Genomic DNA, 19,025 nt, shown 5'->3' with positions numbered 1-19,025 from the left:
CTCAGACTAGCGTCTATAATGTGGTGTTGGCAAATGGGAAATTTTTGGAAACCTGAAAGACTGCAAACATGGTGCCTATATTCAAGAAAGAAAACAGGTATGAGGCCTTAAACTACAAAAGTCACTGATCTGTATACCTTCGAAAATACTAAAATATTCAGAAAGAGAATAGTGGACAATATGGAGAGGACTATCTTTGTAAATAAGAGACACGATGAGTCTCTTTTCTGTGGGGAGCCCCTACGGCTCCCTGGAGCTTATCGGGCTAATGTGTGTTATGTTAGACCGGGACATTAGCTAAGGAGTTCAGACCTACCAGGGACCAGCGCCAGAACCTGGCCCCTTCAGAGAGGTTTCAGGGAGCAATGGCCCTGGAAAACCCCATATGGTTGGGGGTTTTCCTTATCTGCCATCGACCGGGGTTAGGCACCCAGAAAGGTAGGCGTAACAAAACAAACCCCACATGGTAAGAAACTACAACAAAAACCGAACAGAGAGGTAGAAAACTCCCTACAATCCCAAGGAAACAAGCAAACAAGCAAACATCACACTTTACTGCCGCGCCGATCGTCCGCGCAGCCCTCCCCACCCCAGGAGGGGGAGGGGGGAGCCCCGGACCTACCGCGCCGGCTGCCAAGCTCCAGTTCGTTCGCTAATGTCAACCGGGATTGACGCTTCTCTGGCCTCAGTTTCCTAGGCGGTGTTTGCCTTGTGTGGCGTTCACTGCCGTGTGTTGTGGTGTGCGGTGGCCAGGAGTACTTCATCAGTGCCGGGGCTGCATGTGCTTAGTGGCTGACTTCCCTAAGCGCCCTGTGAGTACTGCCCTTGCGTTACAGGGTTATCTTCCCTGGGGCGTTCGGGAACCATTCCCGTAGAGGTTCTTGCTGCTCGGCATTTGCCTCGCCCTTGGGGCCAGCTGGGGCTTGGGGCCCTTGTTTGGCCCTGGGTAGGGATTGGTATTGTGCTGGTTAGGGCGTCAAGGTGTTGCGCAGCCTGCCACCTAAGCGGCGTCCGGTTTCTGTTACCTCTGGAGACGGTGTACTTTTGCGGGGTTTTTCTTTTGTTTTTCATTTTCTTGCTTGGTGGGGGTCTGCCTAAGGTGGTTATAGTTCCACTGGTAGTGTTTGGCGGCCCTCTGCTAGGCCCCCGTGCTTATACACGTCTCGGGGGTTTTCAGTGCTATAATCTACCCTCTTGTTATGTTTGGGTTTCTTAACCGGTTAGCAACACCTTGCCCGGGCTTCCCGTAGTTGTTACCCTACGGGCCCTGGAAACCCCTGTCTGGGCTCGGGGGACCATTGAATGTGTCTTCCGGGTTCCAACCCGTCTTGTACGGGATCGTTGGTTGCTGTTCCCTTGTCTCCGGGTGACAGTCGCCATTTTTACCTCCGTCATGCTGCCTATTGGGTCACTGACACCTTGACCCGGAGTCTTGCGAGTGATTCTCTGCTTGTTCTCCAGTACTCTCCTGATGTTATTACTGTTCAGAGTACAGGCGGCATCCGTGTTGCAAGCTATGTTAGGTTGCTGCAACATGCTAGGTTGGTTTCCCACTCGAATGCCCCGTGGCCGCCCCGTTTGGTTTGGTGCTGCTCGCCCCTTTCTCTCCATGTTCCCGGCTCCGGATCGTCTGCGTGTTTCTGGGTCGGGGCGGGGTTCAGTTGCGGCAGAGACTCGGGCGGTTTTCAGGGGATGCCCCGTTCGGGTTGGGGACGGAGGTTTGAGCCTGTGCCTCCTGCCAAGGCTTCTGGGTCTTACCAGCGGCCCTTTCTTGTTGCCTTTCCCATGGGCTCTTGCTTTTCTTTAAGGGCGGAGGGCTTGGAGGCCGGCTCTGCCCCGGGGCCTCTGTTGTTGGTTCCCGGGGCTGTGGGGAATCCTACTAGCAGTTCTGGGGCAGTTTTGCCCCTTCAGGGGTTTTTCTGCTGTTGGGCGTCGTTTTTCGCCCTTCCAGTCTGCTAGCTTCCCACATTTGCTGGCGTGTTTTTGTGTATTAAGCGTCAGTCACAGCCCCTGCTGGCGGCCATTTTCGTCTGCCGGTTTCCCGGCGTGGCCACCAGGGCGGCGTTGCGGTTTGTTTACATGCGTCTGGGTGTGCGAGCGAGCGTCTCTGGTGAGTTTTCAAAAAATTTGCAGGGTTTTTGTTCTCCTGTTGTCGTTTCTTTGTTTTCTGGTGTTTTCTTGCCGTTGCCTGTTCCTCTGGGAACGTTTGGGTGTTGATTTTGGGTCTGAGCCTCTGGGTTTAGGCTCAGTGCCCCTGGCTGGTATGCTTGCTCCCACACCTTGCCCCTCGGTTTTCGGTCTGTTGGGACCGTTTTCCCCGGGCGTTCTGCTGGGGTCTGTGCTTTGCCTTTTAGTGGTGTTCTCCGCCGGCAAATGTGGTGGTTTGGGCTCCCCCTGGTTCGATTCTGGGTTCCTTTGGGTTCCTTGGTTTCGTTCTGGAGGTTTCTTCCTCTTGGGCCCCCTTTTGTGGGTTCAGGGGACTTTGTTTCCTCGTGTGACCCGGTTCTGCCTTTTGGGGTTCCGGGGTCTTCCTGGCTTGCAGACTGAGCTTTTTGGGTCTTGGCACATGTTGTGGTTGTGCTGGGACTTTGTGGTTTTGCTGTCGAGGTGGGCCTTTTGATGCAGTTTTGTGCCTTCTTTGCCTGGCCGGCGTAGTGCTCTTTGCCACTAGTCGGCGGCTTGTGCTTTTACAATATATGTCCTCACCTAGTTGTGCTTGTGGGGGTTGAGCTCTGGCTCCTTGGTCCTGCCTCTCAACCGTCCGTCAACAGGTGTATCGGTTCCTGTGCCTCTTGGGCTCTGTCATGTCTACATGTGACATTGTATGGGGGTCAGCCTCGTTACTTGTGTGAGGAGTCGCCACATTACTTCTTAGTGCTTTCCCGTTCCCTTTCTGACACTCAAAAAAAAAAAAAAAAAAAAAAAAAAAAAAACTAATTCTATCTGTGGCTCTTTTGGGTACTCAGTTTCCACCTGTGTCCCCTAGTGCGTGTGCCCCTTGTGTTACATATCCTGTCCTTCTCAACCCTGTCGATTCCCTTGGGTATCTTGTATGTGGTGATCAGGTCTCCCCTCACTTCCTCTTCCAGCGAAGTGTGGTTTCATTCCCGTAGTCTCTCCTCATGACTTCGGTAGTGTACTTTTTCTTTCTGAAGGGGTTCTGTTCCCTTCTCTGTTGACTGGGCGCTGGGGGAGCAGCTTGCTCTGTTGCCTCTCGCTTGGTCCCGCTGTTGGTGGGCGCTTTGGGTTGTCTTCCGGCCTCTGCTGGCGTCGGAGGACGGCTTCTCCCCCTTGGGGGGGGTTCAGAGCTGGCGGGGTGGGCTTCTTCCCTGCGCTTCGTCATTTCCTCTTCGTGGGTGCGTGGGGCGTGGTCGATCCGCCCCATCCTTCTGGGCTTCCCGTCTGCTCTTTGCAGTCATGAGTTTTTCCCGTCTGCTCTTTGCAGTCATGGGCTTTTCCAGTCTGCAGTTCTTCTGGACTACTTCCGTCTGCGCCCTGGATCCTCTGCCCTGCTCGGAGGACTGTTGTCTCCTGTTCGGATTCTGTTAGGGCCGGGTGCATGGATGGTGGACCTGGACCTCCAGGTCACTTCTTGGCACGTTCCTCTCCAGTTTTTCTGGGGCTAGCACGGTTGGTAATTACCTATGTGTTCTTACCTAAGTGTAGTTACAGGATGAGAGCTACTCTCGTGGTGTCCCGTCTTCCCAGCACTCTTTGTCATATAATGCTTTGATTATAATTGTCATATTGTCATATGATGATTGTCATATGTCATAATATGTCTTCATATGATTGTCATACAATGCTTTGGTGGTGGGGCTTCAGGTTTGCTGTTTTTATTGCATTCCCTATTTTGTGAAGGGCACTTTGTATACTCTTTGCATCTTTACCGGATCTTAGTGCCCTGTCTGCGTCTGAGATTCGGTGTCTGGCCTACCTCGACGACTGGCTGGAGTGGGCTCCCAGTCAGTCCGCTTGTCTGCTCGCCAGGGGATGGTTCTTTCCAGATCGCTGGGTTTGGTTTCCTGGTGATCTGGAGGTTTTACCTTCTGTTTCCGTCCCGGGTTCGGACCTGGGCCTTGTTTCAGGCTCTTGGGCCCCTCATTGTCTTCCCTCCAGAAGTGTTACTGTGGCTGTGGTCCCGCCTTTGGCTGTTCAGGAGGGGGTCCCGGGTTGCTCAGCGGTTGCTTGGGCGGTTGTGCGGGAGTTTGCACTTCGGCGTGCTTGTCTGCCCGCGGAGTCGGGTTTGGCTCCGGCGTCGGTTGGTTCCTACGGAGACTCCACTTCCGCCTCTTGCATTCCTTGGGTTCCTCTGGGGATCTGGTGTTGGTGCTGCGTCACCAGCTTCCTCTTTGGGGTTTTCGGGGTTCCGTGCCTTGGCGGCTCCCCGAGCCTTCGCTCGATGTGTTCACGGACGGGTCGTCTCTCGGCTGGGGCTTTGTAACCAGTGCTCACCAGGTCGGCCGAGGTTGATGGAGTCTGTCTGTCCGTCGGGCTCACAGCCCGGTTCAGGTGTTCATGGCTGTCTGGTTTGCGCTTCGGAGGGTTTGGGTCACTAGGTACTCTACCATTCAGCTCTGTTTGGACTGTTCTCCGGTGGTTCTTGCCGGAACCACAGGGGGTTTGGTTAACCGTGTGGTTCGTGTCCGGGGTGTGTCCTGCGTCCTGGTGGACAGCTGTCTCGGTTCATTCCTCTTCGTGGGTTGGCCAGTCGTCGCCGATGCGTTTTGTTGGCTCTGTTGGGCTTATGGACTCATGGCCATGGACGTCTTCGGGTCGGCGTGGTCTAGGCGTCGCCCGTTTTGTGGCGCCCTTCCCACCTGCGAGGACTTCACGGTGGAGGCTTTCGGCAGGCCTGGTCGAGGTGGGGGGTACCTGTACCTCTTCTCCCGGTCCAGCTGTTGCTTCGGGTTCTGGCTCAGTTGCAGCCCATTCCCACGAGAACAGTCCTAATGGTTCCACTGTGGCCGGCCCGGCCTTCTTTTCAGACGCTGCTTGATAGGTGTCCGTACCCGGGGCGTTTTTCCTGAGGCTTCGCCTCTTTCAGCAGGCCGAATCGGTCCTGTCCGTGACTGGTTCGGCCTTCTCTTTGGCTCTTCGCGTCTGGTATTTTGACGCAGGTATCGCCATCTCTATGGTGTTCAGGTGGCTTTGTTGACGGTGTCCCACCTGCGAGCTTCGTCTTGGAGACTGTATGACGTTTATTACGTCTTCTCGCGTTTTGTTTCCCCTCCGGCCTGCTCATGAGTCGCCTGAGCCATCCTGGTCCTTGTTCAGGGTGCCTTCTTCTCTTCCCCTCAGTTTGTGGTAGCCCCTTCGGTTTCAGTTTCCTCCTCTTTGGTACTGGTGGTAGCTTTATTGGTGTGCAGCCTTTCTCTGTCCTGGCGACGGTCGAGACGGCTGCTTTCCGGAGGGGTTCTTGGGGTATTGGTACTTGTTTGGTTTGGCCGGGGGGTGCGTCCTGTGTTGTCCAGTTGTGCTTTTTGCTGTTGCCGGCGTACCGTGCCTGGGGATGCGCTGTGGTTGATCCGGTTCCTTCGTTCCCTGTTTTCAGGGCTCGGGTCTCCCGGGTCGTCCGCAGTGTTTTCCTTCTTACTGCGGTCTGTCTTTGCGCCCGTGCTGTTCAGACGTTTGCAGCAATTGCTGCTGTGTTGGTGACGTCTCGGGCTCATTTCGGGCGCAGGGAATTGTGGGTCGCACAGGTTTTTGGCCGCCCATCCATGTGTGCGTCTGTTCTTGGGCGTTCTTGTTGCCTTGGGTCGCAGGTTTGCGACCGGTTGTCTTGGCTTTGCGTTGCAGAGTTTGTGGCGGCCGCCTCCCGGGTTAGCCCTTTCTTTTCCTTCTCTTTGGGTATGAAGCTCCAGGGAGCCGTAGGGGCTCCCCACAGAAAACCAGCGTTGAATGTAATGAAACGCCATTTTCTGGGTGAGCCCCGGAGGCTCCCTGGAAACCCTCCCTCCCACCGGTCGGCGTTTTTTTCGCGTTGGTTGACGCTTAGCTTCCGAACTGGAGCTTGGCAGCCGGCGCGGTAGGTCCGGGGCTCCCCCCTCCCCCTCCCGGGGTGGGGAGGGCTGCGCGGACGATCGGCAGTAAAGTGTGATGTTTGCTTGTTTGCTTGTTTCCTTGGGATTGTAGGGAGTTTTCTACCTCTCTGTTCGGTTTTTGTTGTAGTTTCTTACCATGTGGGGTTTGTTTTGTTACGCCTACCTTTCTGGGTGCCTAACCCCGGTCGATGGCAGATAAGGAAAACCCCCAACCATATGGGGTTTTCCAGGGCCATTGCTCCCTGAAACCTCTCTGAAGGGGCCAGGTTCTGGCGCTGGTCCCTGGTAGGTCTGAACTCCTTAGCTAATGTCCCGGTCTAACATAACACACATTAGCCCGATAAGCTCCAGGGAGCCTCCGGGGCTCACCCAGAAAATGGCGTTTCATTACATTCAACGCTGGTTATTTACCCAGAAATTACCGTTTCATTAAATTCAAACGCTGGTTTTCAGTGAGGAGTTTCGTTGGCTCCCTGAAGCTATCATCACTGATTAAGTGTCATACTACTTAGTGTCATCATTTGCAAAGTTTTGGTTTTGGCCCACCAGGGACCACGAGCCAAAACCTGGCTCCCCTCAGAGAAGCGCATAGAGTGATGGCCTATGATCACTTCACATTTAAAGGATATCATCTTTGCCATCACCAGGGAAGGCCCCCAGAAAGATAGGTGAATCAAAACAAACCACTGCATGGTTTAAAAATGCAACCAAAGCCCTCAAAAAGCCAGAAATAATAAAAGTATAAATAATCCCCAGTAATAAAAGAAACAAAAAAAAAATTAGTGAAACTAGCCCCCAGCTAGTTAACGCCATCTCCCTCTTCACATGTCAGCAGGCTGTGCTGGCTCATGCTTTGATTTGGTGTGGGCACTCTCTTCTCTCAACTTGCAGGCGATGAGTCACAATAACGTGGCTGAAGAATGTTGACCAGACCACACACTAGAAGGTGAAGGGACGACGATGTTTCGATCCATCCTGGACCATTCTCAAGTCAATCGACTTGAGAATGGTCCAAGACGGACCGAAACGTCGTTGTCCCTTCACCTTCTAGTGTGTAGTCTGGTCAACGTTCTCTCAACTTCCCCCTTATTGTCCTCGGTTTTTTTCCTGAGGACTTGGTTGCTCAGTTTTGTTCAGCAGATCTGGTGATTTGTCATCAGGTCTCCAACTTTTCCTGACTACTACTGAAGATCAGAGGAATTAGTGATCCACGCCAACATCATATAAATTTCTTTCCTTATTAACACTTTCGCGCTCTCCGCAAAGGTCACTCAGCCAACTGAATGTGCGCGCTGCGTTTTTATCGCTTAAGCGTAAAAAACAAAAATGTGTATACTCTTTTTACTCTTCTGACCTTAGTTCTCATGCTACGTATTTCATTTTGGTAACAACGTGTTTGCAATAAAATTCTCTAGAAGAACATCAGTAAAAAAAGTCACGAAACGTATAGGGATACCAGCACCAAATAAATAACTACGAAGATGACTCGCTGTGAGCGCCCATCAGCAACAAAATGTTTTTACTCTTGGGATTGTAATCACCTCCACACTTGTTCTACAGCGTTAATTTTGGTGTCAATGGACTCGCAATGAAATTCCCAACACGGTGATATGAATATAAGCGTAGAATAATGATGCGGCCCGCCCGCAAGAGTGTGGGAAGTGGTGAAATTGTTACCCGGTATCGGTGACGGGACGACGCACGGCGCTTTGAAAGTTTATACTTATTTCACTCTCATGACATTAATTTTCTATGTACGTCATTCATTTTTGTGTCAATGTGTTCGCAATAGAATGTTCTATGTGCCCATAGGTAAAAAATATCAACAAAGCGTAAGTTAGAATAGCGCCAAATATAAAACAACGCTGGAACATATCAGTGAGCGTCAAACACACACGAAATGTTTTTACTTTTGTTATGTTTGTCAAGTTTATACTTGTTGCACACAGTTATTTTTGGTTGTATATTGATCGGAATAAAATTCCCTAAACAGACATATGCATATAATACATGATATGGGGGAAGCATTACCAGTATAAACGGCTAAAGTCACCCACCTGCAACCCGTTTGGGACAAAATACCATTTGATCGAAGTTATCCACACCTTTCATGAACTTATTGTACCATGCAGCCTAGTGGTGAGAAAGAGAGCCTCATAGTGCGCAGTTTGAAACAAACCCAAAGTAAATCGGATAAAAATTGAATTTTATACAAATATTTTAAAAGAGGACTCAACTTTATGTCCACTACGCGTTAGCGTTAGACGAAACGGGACGCGCCGATGCGTCCGGATAGCGCGAAAGTGTTAAGACTGTTCATAGCCCAGTCAATAGAGCGTTGGCCTCACACATGGGGTCCACGGTTTGAGACTCCTAGAGCCCGGGTGAATGAAATGTGTATTTCCTCGGAAGTGTGGATGACAATTTATATGCTGTTAGTGTGGATCACTAATTCCTCTGAGCTTTAGTAGAAGTCAGGGAAAGTAAAAAAATTACAGTTTGGCAGCAGGATGCTGCTTCTGGAAACTTACCTTATTAAGACTACTCATAGCTACTCATAGCCACTTGGGAGCCGGTGGCTGAGCGGACAGAACACTGTACACGTGATCCTGTGGTCCCGGGTTCGATCCCGGGCACCGGCGAGAAACAATGGGCAGAGTTTTTTTCACCCTGATGCTCCTGTTACCTAGCAGTAAATAGGTACCTGGGAGTTAGTCAGCTGTCACGGGCTGCTTCCTGGGGGTGGAGGCCTGGTCAAGGACCGGGCCGCGGGGACACTAAAGCCCAAAATCATCTCAAGTTGACCCTCAAGATAGCCCAGTCGATAGAGCTTCGGCCTCCTTACCTTGCGATGATTCCGGGGCTTAGTGTCCCTGCGGCTGGTCCTCGACCAGGCCTCCTCACATACACGTGGGGTGCACGGTTCGAGACTCCTAGAGCCCAGATGAATGGAATGTTTATTTCCACGGATGTGTGGATGACAATTTATATGTTGCTTGTTTGTTTTCTTTCTGGGGGAGTTGTTTTGCTCTTTTCAGACATTTGTATCACTTTTACCAGATTGTGGTCTGTAAAATTGTAGGTCTGCTTTGCCTATCTTTCTGCGTGCCTTCCCCAGTCGTTGGCAATTATGACATACTTTAAATGTAAAGTGCTCATAGGACATTGCTCCCTGCACCTCTCTGAGGGGGCCAGGTTCTTGCTCTTGGTCCCCAGTAGGCAAAAGGACTCCTTTGACTGATGACCACAAATTAATATAGCAGTATATCAGATCAGTTCAGATAGCTTCATTGAGCCTCCGGGTTTCAGCCAGAAAATGGCATTTCATTACATTCAACGGTGTTTGGGTTTTTTTCCAGGCCTTTCTGACTGGGGTGTTGCTGTGTTTTCCTAGCAGGTTTCCATGATGGTTTGGTTTGCCTCTTGCTAGTGTTTCCCTCACTGTTATTGGGGTTGTTTTCCCAATTTTAGCTGGTATTTTTTTTTTCTGGCTGGTGCTGTTTCTATCTGACTTTTTCTGGGGTTGATTTTTTTTCTGGCTGGCATGAGGATTGGATTTTCCCATAACTAGTTCTGGTAATGAATGTTTCCATCATCATGGTTACAAATGTTAGCAAACAGTTGCTTGTTTTGTAGTGCTGTACCTATCAGGTAATTTTTCTCCCCCTTCTGTGGGAATCTCTGATCCTCAGGCTTTCCATAGCCTCTTTGAGGGAGCCAGTTTCTGGTCCTGGTTTCCAGTAGTAAGCATGTTAATCAGCAACTGCACTGCACATAATGCAGTGCAGTTGTTGAATGACTCAAGTTGTGCTATGCATAGCATTTTAAGGCTCTCTTAAGTATATCAAATGATTCAGAATTCCCACATATACACAGGCCTCACATTTGCTTCCTCAACCCTCATCTTTCGTCATCTTTTTACTAGAAGGATAGTGAGGGATTCTGGATTTTTTCTCAAGATGGGGGATGGTTACTGGAGGCTACCTTGGGGTTACCTTGCGATGATTTCGGGGCTTAGCGTCCCTGCTGCCCGGTCCTCGACCAGGTCTCCCAGTCCAGTAACCAGTAGGCCTGGTCAAGGACTGGGCCACGAGGACGCTAAGCCCTGAAATCATTGCAAGGTAAGTGCAAGGTAGCCTCCAGTAACCATCCCCCAGCTTGAGAAAAAATCCTGAGTCCCTTACTTTCCTTCTAGTCAAAAGATGAAGACCATGTTTGGTAACATCACCATCCAGTGTGTGAACGTGCAGGGCGGCCATAATAGGAGCCACTGAACTTTTAACAAAATGAGCGATTACCATGCATATATGTACTGGCAAAATGTGTACTATGTGAAGTTGTAAGATTTAGGCTTACATATATACAGTATGTATTTGTATGAATAAATACAAGTGAGAAACAATGAAAATAAATTGGCAAAGTTATTTCTGTGTTCACCTCACCTCATTTCTACTTTATTGAAAAAATGCAACTTCTTTGGGCTACTACCACTAAACCACAATAGGTAGACTCTTTTTTATTTGGATTTGTGCTTCCAAGATACTAATTAACAATGTGAAATAGTTCAAATATTTTTTCAGGATAATATTTTGTTTTGCACACCACAGGGGTGTCAAATTCAACATGTATGCAGTGCAGGGGTTAAGAGGCTTGATGAAGTTTGTATGGCTTGAACACTGCCAAGGCATTGGGGAGGTACTAAGGCCTCACCAGGTGTTTCATTACTTTCAATGTTGGATTGACTGCTTTGCAATATGCTTAAATGATATATTCCTACTTCAGGGAAGGACTGTGAAGAAGACATCCAAGAATGTGAAAGTTACCCTTGTCTCAACGGGGCCACTTGCTTGGAGCGCAGCAACATAACTCTCTATGAATTAGAGATCTTCTCCAACTTCACCTATGAAACGGCTGGAGGATATATCTGCGAGTGCATTCCTGGCTTTACAGGTGGGAAAACTTAGGCTTTTTAATTGTTTGCTACTTAAAGAAACGAATGTATAAGTTAAGAACTTTTGGTTTTTAATGCCCATTTGTTTGATTAAAGCATTCAAATCTTGCCCTTTTTCTTTAAGAAACTTGCTTAGAAACTATTGTTATATACAGGTCCAGTGTTTTGACATGACATTTCAATACAGTGTATCCTCACTCTTACGTATCCCGCTCTAGCGAATTCCCGGAACATCCAAACAAATTTAATTAGGTACTAAATGTTCAGTGGACAACACCTGACACCACCTAGCAGGTGGTGTCAGGGGAGCCAGGTGGTGTCAGGGGAGCCAGGTGGTGTCAGGAGAGGCAGGTGGTGTCAGGGGTGCCAGGTGGTGTCAGGGGAGGCAGGTGGTGCCAGGAGAGACAAGTGGTGTTAGGGGAGGCAGGTGGTGCCAGGGGAGACAGGTGGTGTCAGGGGAGGCAGGTGGTGACAGGTGGTGTAAGGGGAGGCAGGTGGTGTCAGGGGAGGCAGGTGGAGTCAGGGGAGGCAGGTGGTGACAGGGGAGACAGGTGGTGGCAGGTGGTGTCAGGGGAGGCAGGTGGAGTCAGGGGAGGCAGGTGGTGACAGGGGAGACAGGTGGTGGCAGGTGGTGTCAGGGGAGGCAGGTGGTGTCAGATGTTGTCAGCAGAGGCAGGTGGTGTCAGATGTTGTCAGGGAAGGCAGGTGGTGTCAGATGTTGTTAGGAGAGGCAGGTGGTGTCAGGGGAGGCAGGTGGTGTCAGGGGAGGCAGGTGGTGTCAGGGGAGGCAGGTGGTGGCAGGTGGTGTCAGGGGAGGCAGGTGGTGTCAGGGGAGGCAGGTGGTGGCAGGTGTTGGCAGGTGTTGGCAGGTGAGGCAGGTGGTGTCAGGGGAGGCAACATAACTGACACCAACCCCCACCTGGTGGGGGATGGTGTCAGTGGTGGAGGACGGTGTCAGTGGTGGGGGATGGTGTCAGTGGTGGGGGATGGTGTCAGTGGTGGGGGATGGTGTCAGTGGTGGGGGATAGTGTCAGTGGTGGGGGATGGTGTCAGTGATGGGGGGATGGTGTCAGTGGTGGGGGATGGTGTCAGTGGTGGGGGATAGTGTCAGTGGTGGGGGACGGTGTCAGTGGTGGGGGAAGGTGTCAGTGGTGGGGGATGGTGTCAGTGGTGGGGGATGGTGTCAGTGGTGGGGGATAGTGTCAGTGGTGGGGGACGGTGTCAGTGGTGGGGGATGGTGTCAGTGGTGGGGGATGGTGTCAGTGGTGGGGGATGGTGTCAGTGGTGGGGGATAGTGTCAGTGGTGGGGGACGGTGTCAGTGGTGGGGGATGGTGTCAGTGGTGGGGGATGGTGTCAGTGGTGGGGGATAGTGTCAGTGGTGGGGGACGGTGTCAGTGGTGGGGGATGGTGTCAGTGGTGGGGGATGGTGTCAGAGAAGTGACTGATGATGGAGAGCTGGCAGATTATTATTGACACCGTAAGGGCATGGAAGATATTATAATGGAGCAGCACACAACAAAGAAACAAACTAAAATTTAAAGTTGTTTGGCACTGTTTCACAGTAGGCCTACAGGACCAGCACCCAGCACTAGCAAGGACTCCCTTCGTGAGTCAGGTGCAATTTTTCCTAATGCAAATATGTCCTGGTATATGTATTAAAAAAAATAAGAAGGTTGTTGGGGCCGGACGGATGGAACGAATTTCACACTGGAACGAATCGGCTTTGCCCTATATAGTTCGTTCAAGTGAGGACACACTGTAATTAAAAATTATTTTCTTATGTTTTTTTATGAGTCTGCTTCACAAATACTGGAAAGCACAAATATCTATAATAAAAATAATAAAGTTCTTCCCATTGTTATTGATGAAGCTACAAATTGTGTTGTTTATTTCAGGTGACATGTGCGAGATAAATATTGACGAGTGTGAGAGTGACCCATGTGTTAATGGTGTTTGTTATGATGGAGTCAACAGTTATTCCTGCAAGTGCTGGCCAGGCTATGAAGGTGTCAACTGTGAAATTGAAATTAATGAGTGTGAACTGACTGCTCCATGTGTCCATGGTTCATGTACTGATAAGGTAAGGAGCAAGCTCTATGGGTAGCCTTAAATTTTACTGCACGATGATTAGCAGTATGAAAATATTGGCAAACAATATTTGAAGATATTAAGCTGGTCCAGAAGAAATTAGAAATAGAGGGGAGGGAGTAGGTACTGTATTTTGAAAGTGAGATTGGTGGAATTGGTGAAAATACTAATAAAACAGCTTGTGAAGTCACATGAGAGAATGAGGTGTATGACATCTGGACATAGTGAAGGCAGATAGAGATTATTTTTTTTTATTTTTTTTATTTTTTGGAGATATATACAGGAGTTGTTACATTGTTGTAGAGCCACTAGTACGCGTAGCATTTCAGGCAGGTCCCTGGAATACGATCCCCGCCACGAAGAATTGTTGTTACAACCAAGTACCCATTTTACTGTTGCGTTAAACAGAGGCTACAGTTAAGGATTTGCGCCCAGTAAATCCTTCCCGACCAGGATACGAACCCATGACAAAGCGCTCGCGGTACGCCAGGCAAGTGTCTTACCACTACACCACGGAGACTGTAAATTATGGGGTTGATGGCCCGTTAAAGGCAGTGTAGTTTTATGAAAGGTGTAGAATATCTCAAAGTTAATGATGCTATGAGTGGCTGGTTCAGTATTTATTTAAGGGTAAGTGGAGGTGGTTCTAGGTCCACATAATGTTTATTGTGTTTGAGGACAACACTGCAAGGATATGAGAGAATTAGATAGGTTATTAGCAATGCATCCCACAAGTGCCCATGTCCCAGAAAAATTTACTTAGGAACTGAGAATGTAGCAAGGCAACCCATCCTCTTAAAAATAATGTCGCTTTTCGCTCGTATGTGTGCCATGGCCAAAAATGGACATAATATGAAATGAAATCGGCTCACGAAGGTGATGTACTGTCCCATTTTCCGTTTGCGTCCTCCGGCTTACTCAGTTAGGTTAGGAGAGGAACTTTCAATTAACTGTTTTTAAGACGTTTTGAATCTTTAGGATAATTTCCTGCCCTCCTAACCTACCAGAGGACCCTTAACCACCGTGCTGCACCGAGTTTATTGTGAAATTCCCTCAGTGCGCATGAAATAAAGTGTTCCCATAAAATTCTTTTTTCTTCGTAAAATGATAAATTCCCTTCCCTGAACATGTCTATGTAAAAATAAATACCAAATTCCACTTACTTTGGCTATGGGGACGTGGACAAGGTGCGCTGTAAAGTCATCAGGGGCTGGTCGCCCGTGTGTGACTCTCCCACACACAGTCGCGCAGGCCATTCAAGCACCGGGTGTTGTCACAAATATATTTTCAATTATTTGTTTTATGTATGAACACTGCAGTTTTATTTGTTTTTTTATCGTATATGATGCATATTTGTGTCCTTTACAATATGAATACGGTAGAACATTCATAATGTTCCATGGAACTGTGATACATGTGTCAGTAATGTGTCCTCAATAAATGTTTATTGTCGCAATAGTACCTGTTAAAAATTCACTAGAATTACAAAATGTACAGTTTCACACACTATTTACACAGTAACACACTGTATTACACACTCAGTACTTCGGAAGTGAGTAATAATCAACAAAGTAGTCCATGGTGCACAGCGCGACTTCGCTCTCCGTGCACCAGGTACAGATAAATTTTCACTTCCTGTTTCTTCATTCTGTGTGCTTGCAAATAACGCACTCACGTACACCCTTGGCTTTAGTACTTGTAGATTGTATGTAGCCAAGCTTGTAAAGCATAAGGTAGTATTGAAAAGATTATAGGAAAAGATCAATTTGTAAGGTAGTCTTGAAAAGATTGCTTTGTATGGTCCCACACAGGAAGAGATTAAATTTGAATATTTTTTTAACTCCCAACCCCTTAAATTAAACATTAAATTGTTATATTCTTGCCTTTTAGAGAAAAGTTTCATACGAGTTTCTTTTAAATTTCAGGTGGCTGATTATGATTGCACATGTGAAAATGGATATGGTGGTAAGAACTGCTCTGTAGCGCTTCTTGGTTGTAATGGCATCGAGTGTCTGAGTGGAGGTACTTGTGAGGCGCTGCTCATGAATGAAACAATACATGACTTTGTGTGTCACTGTCAGCATGGATTTACCGGGCGTAACTGTCAACAATCTACTACACTCTCATTATCTGGCAATTCGTATGTTCTCATCAATTCACAGCGTCAAGAAGGTACAGTAACTAGTTATCTCCAGTAAGGGAATACTTATGTTTTTGTTGTAATTTTGAAGATATTTTAATACCTTTCTGTAAGGGCATCAAAGTTGCTCCAGGTTACTACCCACTGTGGATAGCTCTAGACCCATCAAATTGCACCAAACCTTGGCTAGTCTATAATAACCTACCTCATGACCAAAGGTTGGAAGCTGGTCCCCCTCATAGAGGTGGAGAGAGCAGAGGATACTAGATCACTCTAACCAAGGAAATAGCCACCAGAAAGGAAAGTGAGACAGAACTGACAGCAGCAAGAAGTCAATAAATAGAAATCAAGACACCCTGCAGGTGGGTCATTCCACCAGTAGTACCCTTTGTCATTCACCTGGTGCTTCCATGTGTAGTGCTCCATCCTTTGCCCTTTCCTTCCCTTTAGGTTCTAGGTTTTCCAGAAGAGTGCTGGCCCTACTCTGGGCTCTGTCCTGCTGGGGCAATTTGCATGTGTATTGTTCTATGTTTAGTATTTCATTCACGGGCATGTTTACAAGCCTTACTTGTTGGGACTTCATGCAATTGTTTGCTACTAACAGCACGAGTTTAGGACTGACTTTCCCAACCCACAGATCCTGATGTTGCAACAGCAGTTGCAGCATCAGGATGTGCGGGTTGGTACAAGAATTCAACCAACTACGACTGACTTATTTTGATGAAAGGGAGCATTAGAACAACAGAAGTACACTTACATCGCATCAGGTTTGGATACCCACGTGCATGGGAAATAGGCTTACAGGTTCCAGAAGATGAGAGGAAATGTCAACACTGGAGAAATGCCCGACAGACCACTGGAACATTATCTAACACAGTGCACAGTTACAAACCTATTAAGATTTCAACTTAGATTTAACAGAGCAGGAGTTGTTAAACACATATGGTGGTTCATTGTCTTAACCGCTGGGGTTCTCTTCGGTCCTGGGCTCTTTAGGGGTGATCGCTTCGGGTGACCCTTCTGCTGTATTCTCAGTGTTTGGCTATCTGTGAATATCTGGGAAGTATCCAACATCCTGGCGGATGTACTGCCTTGGTTCATTCCCCTGTCCACAGAATGGACGGTCAATGCCAACTTCTTCAGTTGACTCTGCTGGACATCTGGGCTGCTGAAGATGGACCTCTTCGTGTCGGCGTGATTTCGGCATCTCCCGATATATGTGGCACCCTTCCCTGACTGCAGAGCCATTGCGGTGGATGCCGTTCAGCAGGACTGGTCAAGGCGGGGTTACCTATACCTCTTCCCCCTTGTCCAGCTGGTGCTTCTGATTCTTTTGGAGTCATACAGTGAGAGAGTCGTCCTTGTGGCCCCCTTGGTGTCCGGACCAGCCTTGGTCTCAGGCGCTGCTTGCTCAGTGTCTAAACCCAGGGCATTTTCCATGACTTTGCCTCTTTCAGCAGATCAGACCGGTCCAGTACATGGCTGGTTCCGTCTACTCCTCCGCTCCTCGCGTCTGGTCTTTTTGATGCGGGTGTATCGGTACTTGTATGGTGATCAGGTCGCTTCTTTGATGGTGTCCCACCTGCGAGTTTCGTCTCGGCAACAGTATGAGGTTTCCTGGTATTCCTTTCGCCATTTTGTCCGTTTTCGTAAGTTGTCTTCTATTTCAGATTGAGTTGTTTTGTCTTTTCTTTCTTGACTTTTTCAGGACCGTTATTTGATTCCCAATTCTGTTGCCTCTTATCGTGCAGCGCTGGTGGAGCTGCTCCAGCTTGCATTCGGGGTGGATGGCACTTTGGCCCCGTATTGCAAGCTTTCTTGTGCTTCTGCGTTTTCGGTCCTGGTGGTTGGTTTGTTCATTCGCAGCCGTCTCATTCTTTTCTGCCGAAGAATGAGACGACGGCCTTCCGGAAGGGCCCCTTGAGTCATTGATGCTTGGTTGGTCAGGCTGGGGGTGCATCATGTGTTGTATCCGGTTGCATCTCTTCACCATCACCTCGGCTTCTGTGGCGGGGGACACACTTTGGGTTGATCCGGTTTCTCGTGTTTCCTGTTCCAGGACTCGGGGTCTTCTAAGTCGTCTACAGGGTTATTAAGTCTAGCCAGCCTGTGGTCTACCTTCATGCCCATGATGTTTGTAAGTTTGCTGCTTTCGGTACCGTGTTCAGCAATATGTCTTGGGCTGACATTTGGGCATGGGGGTTTTGGAGGTCTAACAGGGCCCTGGCCGCCTATTATCTGTCCAATACTCCAGGTAGCTCCAGGGGACCGGAGGGCCTCCCACAGAAAACCAGCGTTAAATGTAATGAAACGCCATTTTCTGAGTGAGCCCCATTAGGCTCCCTTGCACCCTCCATCCCTCTGGTCGGCAGTTTTGTTTTTTGATGCTCAGCCTCCAAGCAGAAGTGTTGAGTAGCTGGCACAGGGGGGGGGGGGTTCGGGGCTTCCCCTTCCCAGGGAGGGGAGGGCTGCGCGGACAAGTGGCGCAGTGGTGGTGTATAACGTTTGCGTGTTTACTTTTTTCTTTAAGTTTTGGGGAGTTCTGGCTCTCTGTTCGGTCTTCGGTTGCAATTTCTTTCCAAGTGGGGTTTGATTTATTATACCTACCTTTCTGGGTACCTAACCCTGTTCGATGGCAGACAGGGAATGCTCCCAAACACATTGGATTTCCATAGGCTATTGCTCCCTGAGCCCCTCTGAGGGGGGCCAGGTTTTGGCTCGTGGTCAACGGTAGGCTGAATTCAATTGACTGATGCTCCAGACTAATATAGCATATATCAGTCCGATAGCTCCAGGAAGCCTCCGGGGCTCACCCAGAAAATGGCGTTTAATTACATTCAATGCTGGATTTTTGTCTGCAGGTTGTGTCCCTCATTAGACCATGGTGTGATACCCAAAGTTAATAAGGTGTCAGGTGGCTAATTTGAGACCCACCAGAAAGAGGTGATTTGTTTCAATCATTGCTAGATTTATGCATGCTACATTAAGTGTTTAAGTTCTACATTGAGTGTCATTTGTTACTGTTCTGTCTCGCCTGTTGCTTTAGGGTTCCCTTTCCTGGCACAGTCAAGTGATGATTTTCCTACCTGAGTTATCTTCTGTGTCTGTCCTGTGTTGAATAATGCATTGAGAATAGTGAGTGAACTTTTGTCCATTCTCTGTTCACTTGTGCCTTGTTAACAATCTTGCATGCTTGGGCCTTCTAGTTGAAGGATCATGTAGTGTGGTATTCAGTTCCAGAGCTTCAGGGAGGTCCTTTACACCTCACATCTCGGTTGGTTGGATCATGATGTCTCCTCCACTCCACTTGGTACAGAGTTTGCTTCTGATGTTTACAGCTGGGGCTGTCTTGTCTGCCGGTCTCACCAGGCCTGTCTCAGCTGGTTGTCACCCAGGTTGTCTTCCCACACTGTCACCAGAGTTGTCTGGTCCGGCTGCTGTAAAATTCCCTTGCATAAACTACCACTGGGCAGTTTTGCTGGTCTCCCTTTCTGGTGAATAATTCTCTAGGTACTGTTTGATTTTAGATCCCCAGACTACCCCTTAGCCTTTTTGAGGGAGCCAGAATCCAGTCCTGGCCTTCCTGTAGGTGAGTGGGATTAGATAGAGGCCTGGTGTGTTTCAGGCTTAGCTGTAACAAAGGCTGTAGCATTAGGGAGCTCCTGAGGGCCCCATCAGAAAGTAACCTTTCATAACATCTAACACTGGATTTTAGGTTTAGAACTTCTAAATTTTAATATTTATGCACAAAAGTCAGTTTTAAATGAGATATAATTTGGAAACAGCATGATGTCTCAATGT

The 19,025-nt window shown here is 48.6% G+C and overlaps 1 protein-coding gene across 1 annotated transcript in view; it reads left to right on the top strand.

Annotated features, from left to right (window-relative positions):
• Positions 1 to 19,025, top strand: part of crb (cell polarity complex component crumbs) — a 227,234-nt gene that overhangs the window by 118,518 nt on the left and 89,691 nt on the right. Inside the window, exons 18-20 of the mRNA XM_045759691.2 lie at positions 10,827 to 10,994; positions 12,892 to 13,076; positions 15,010 to 15,256. Coding sequence (XP_045615647.2) covers positions 10,827 to 10,994; positions 12,892 to 13,076; positions 15,010 to 15,256 — 600 coding nt within the window. The remainder of the gene's footprint in view (positions 1 to 10,826; positions 10,995 to 12,891; positions 13,077 to 15,009; positions 15,257 to 19,025) is intronic.

Source organism: Procambarus clarkii, chromosome 64, assembly GCF_040958095.1.
Source record: "Procambarus clarkii isolate CNS0578487 chromosome 64, FALCON_Pclarkii_2.0, whole genome shotgun sequence".
In the NCBI taxonomy this organism is placed as follows: Eukaryota; Metazoa; Arthropoda; class Malacostraca; order Decapoda; family Cambaridae; genus Procambarus; species Procambarus clarkii.
The sequence above is the reverse complement of the archived record's forward strand: the minus strand, read 5'-3'. Positions and strand labels throughout refer to the sequence as shown.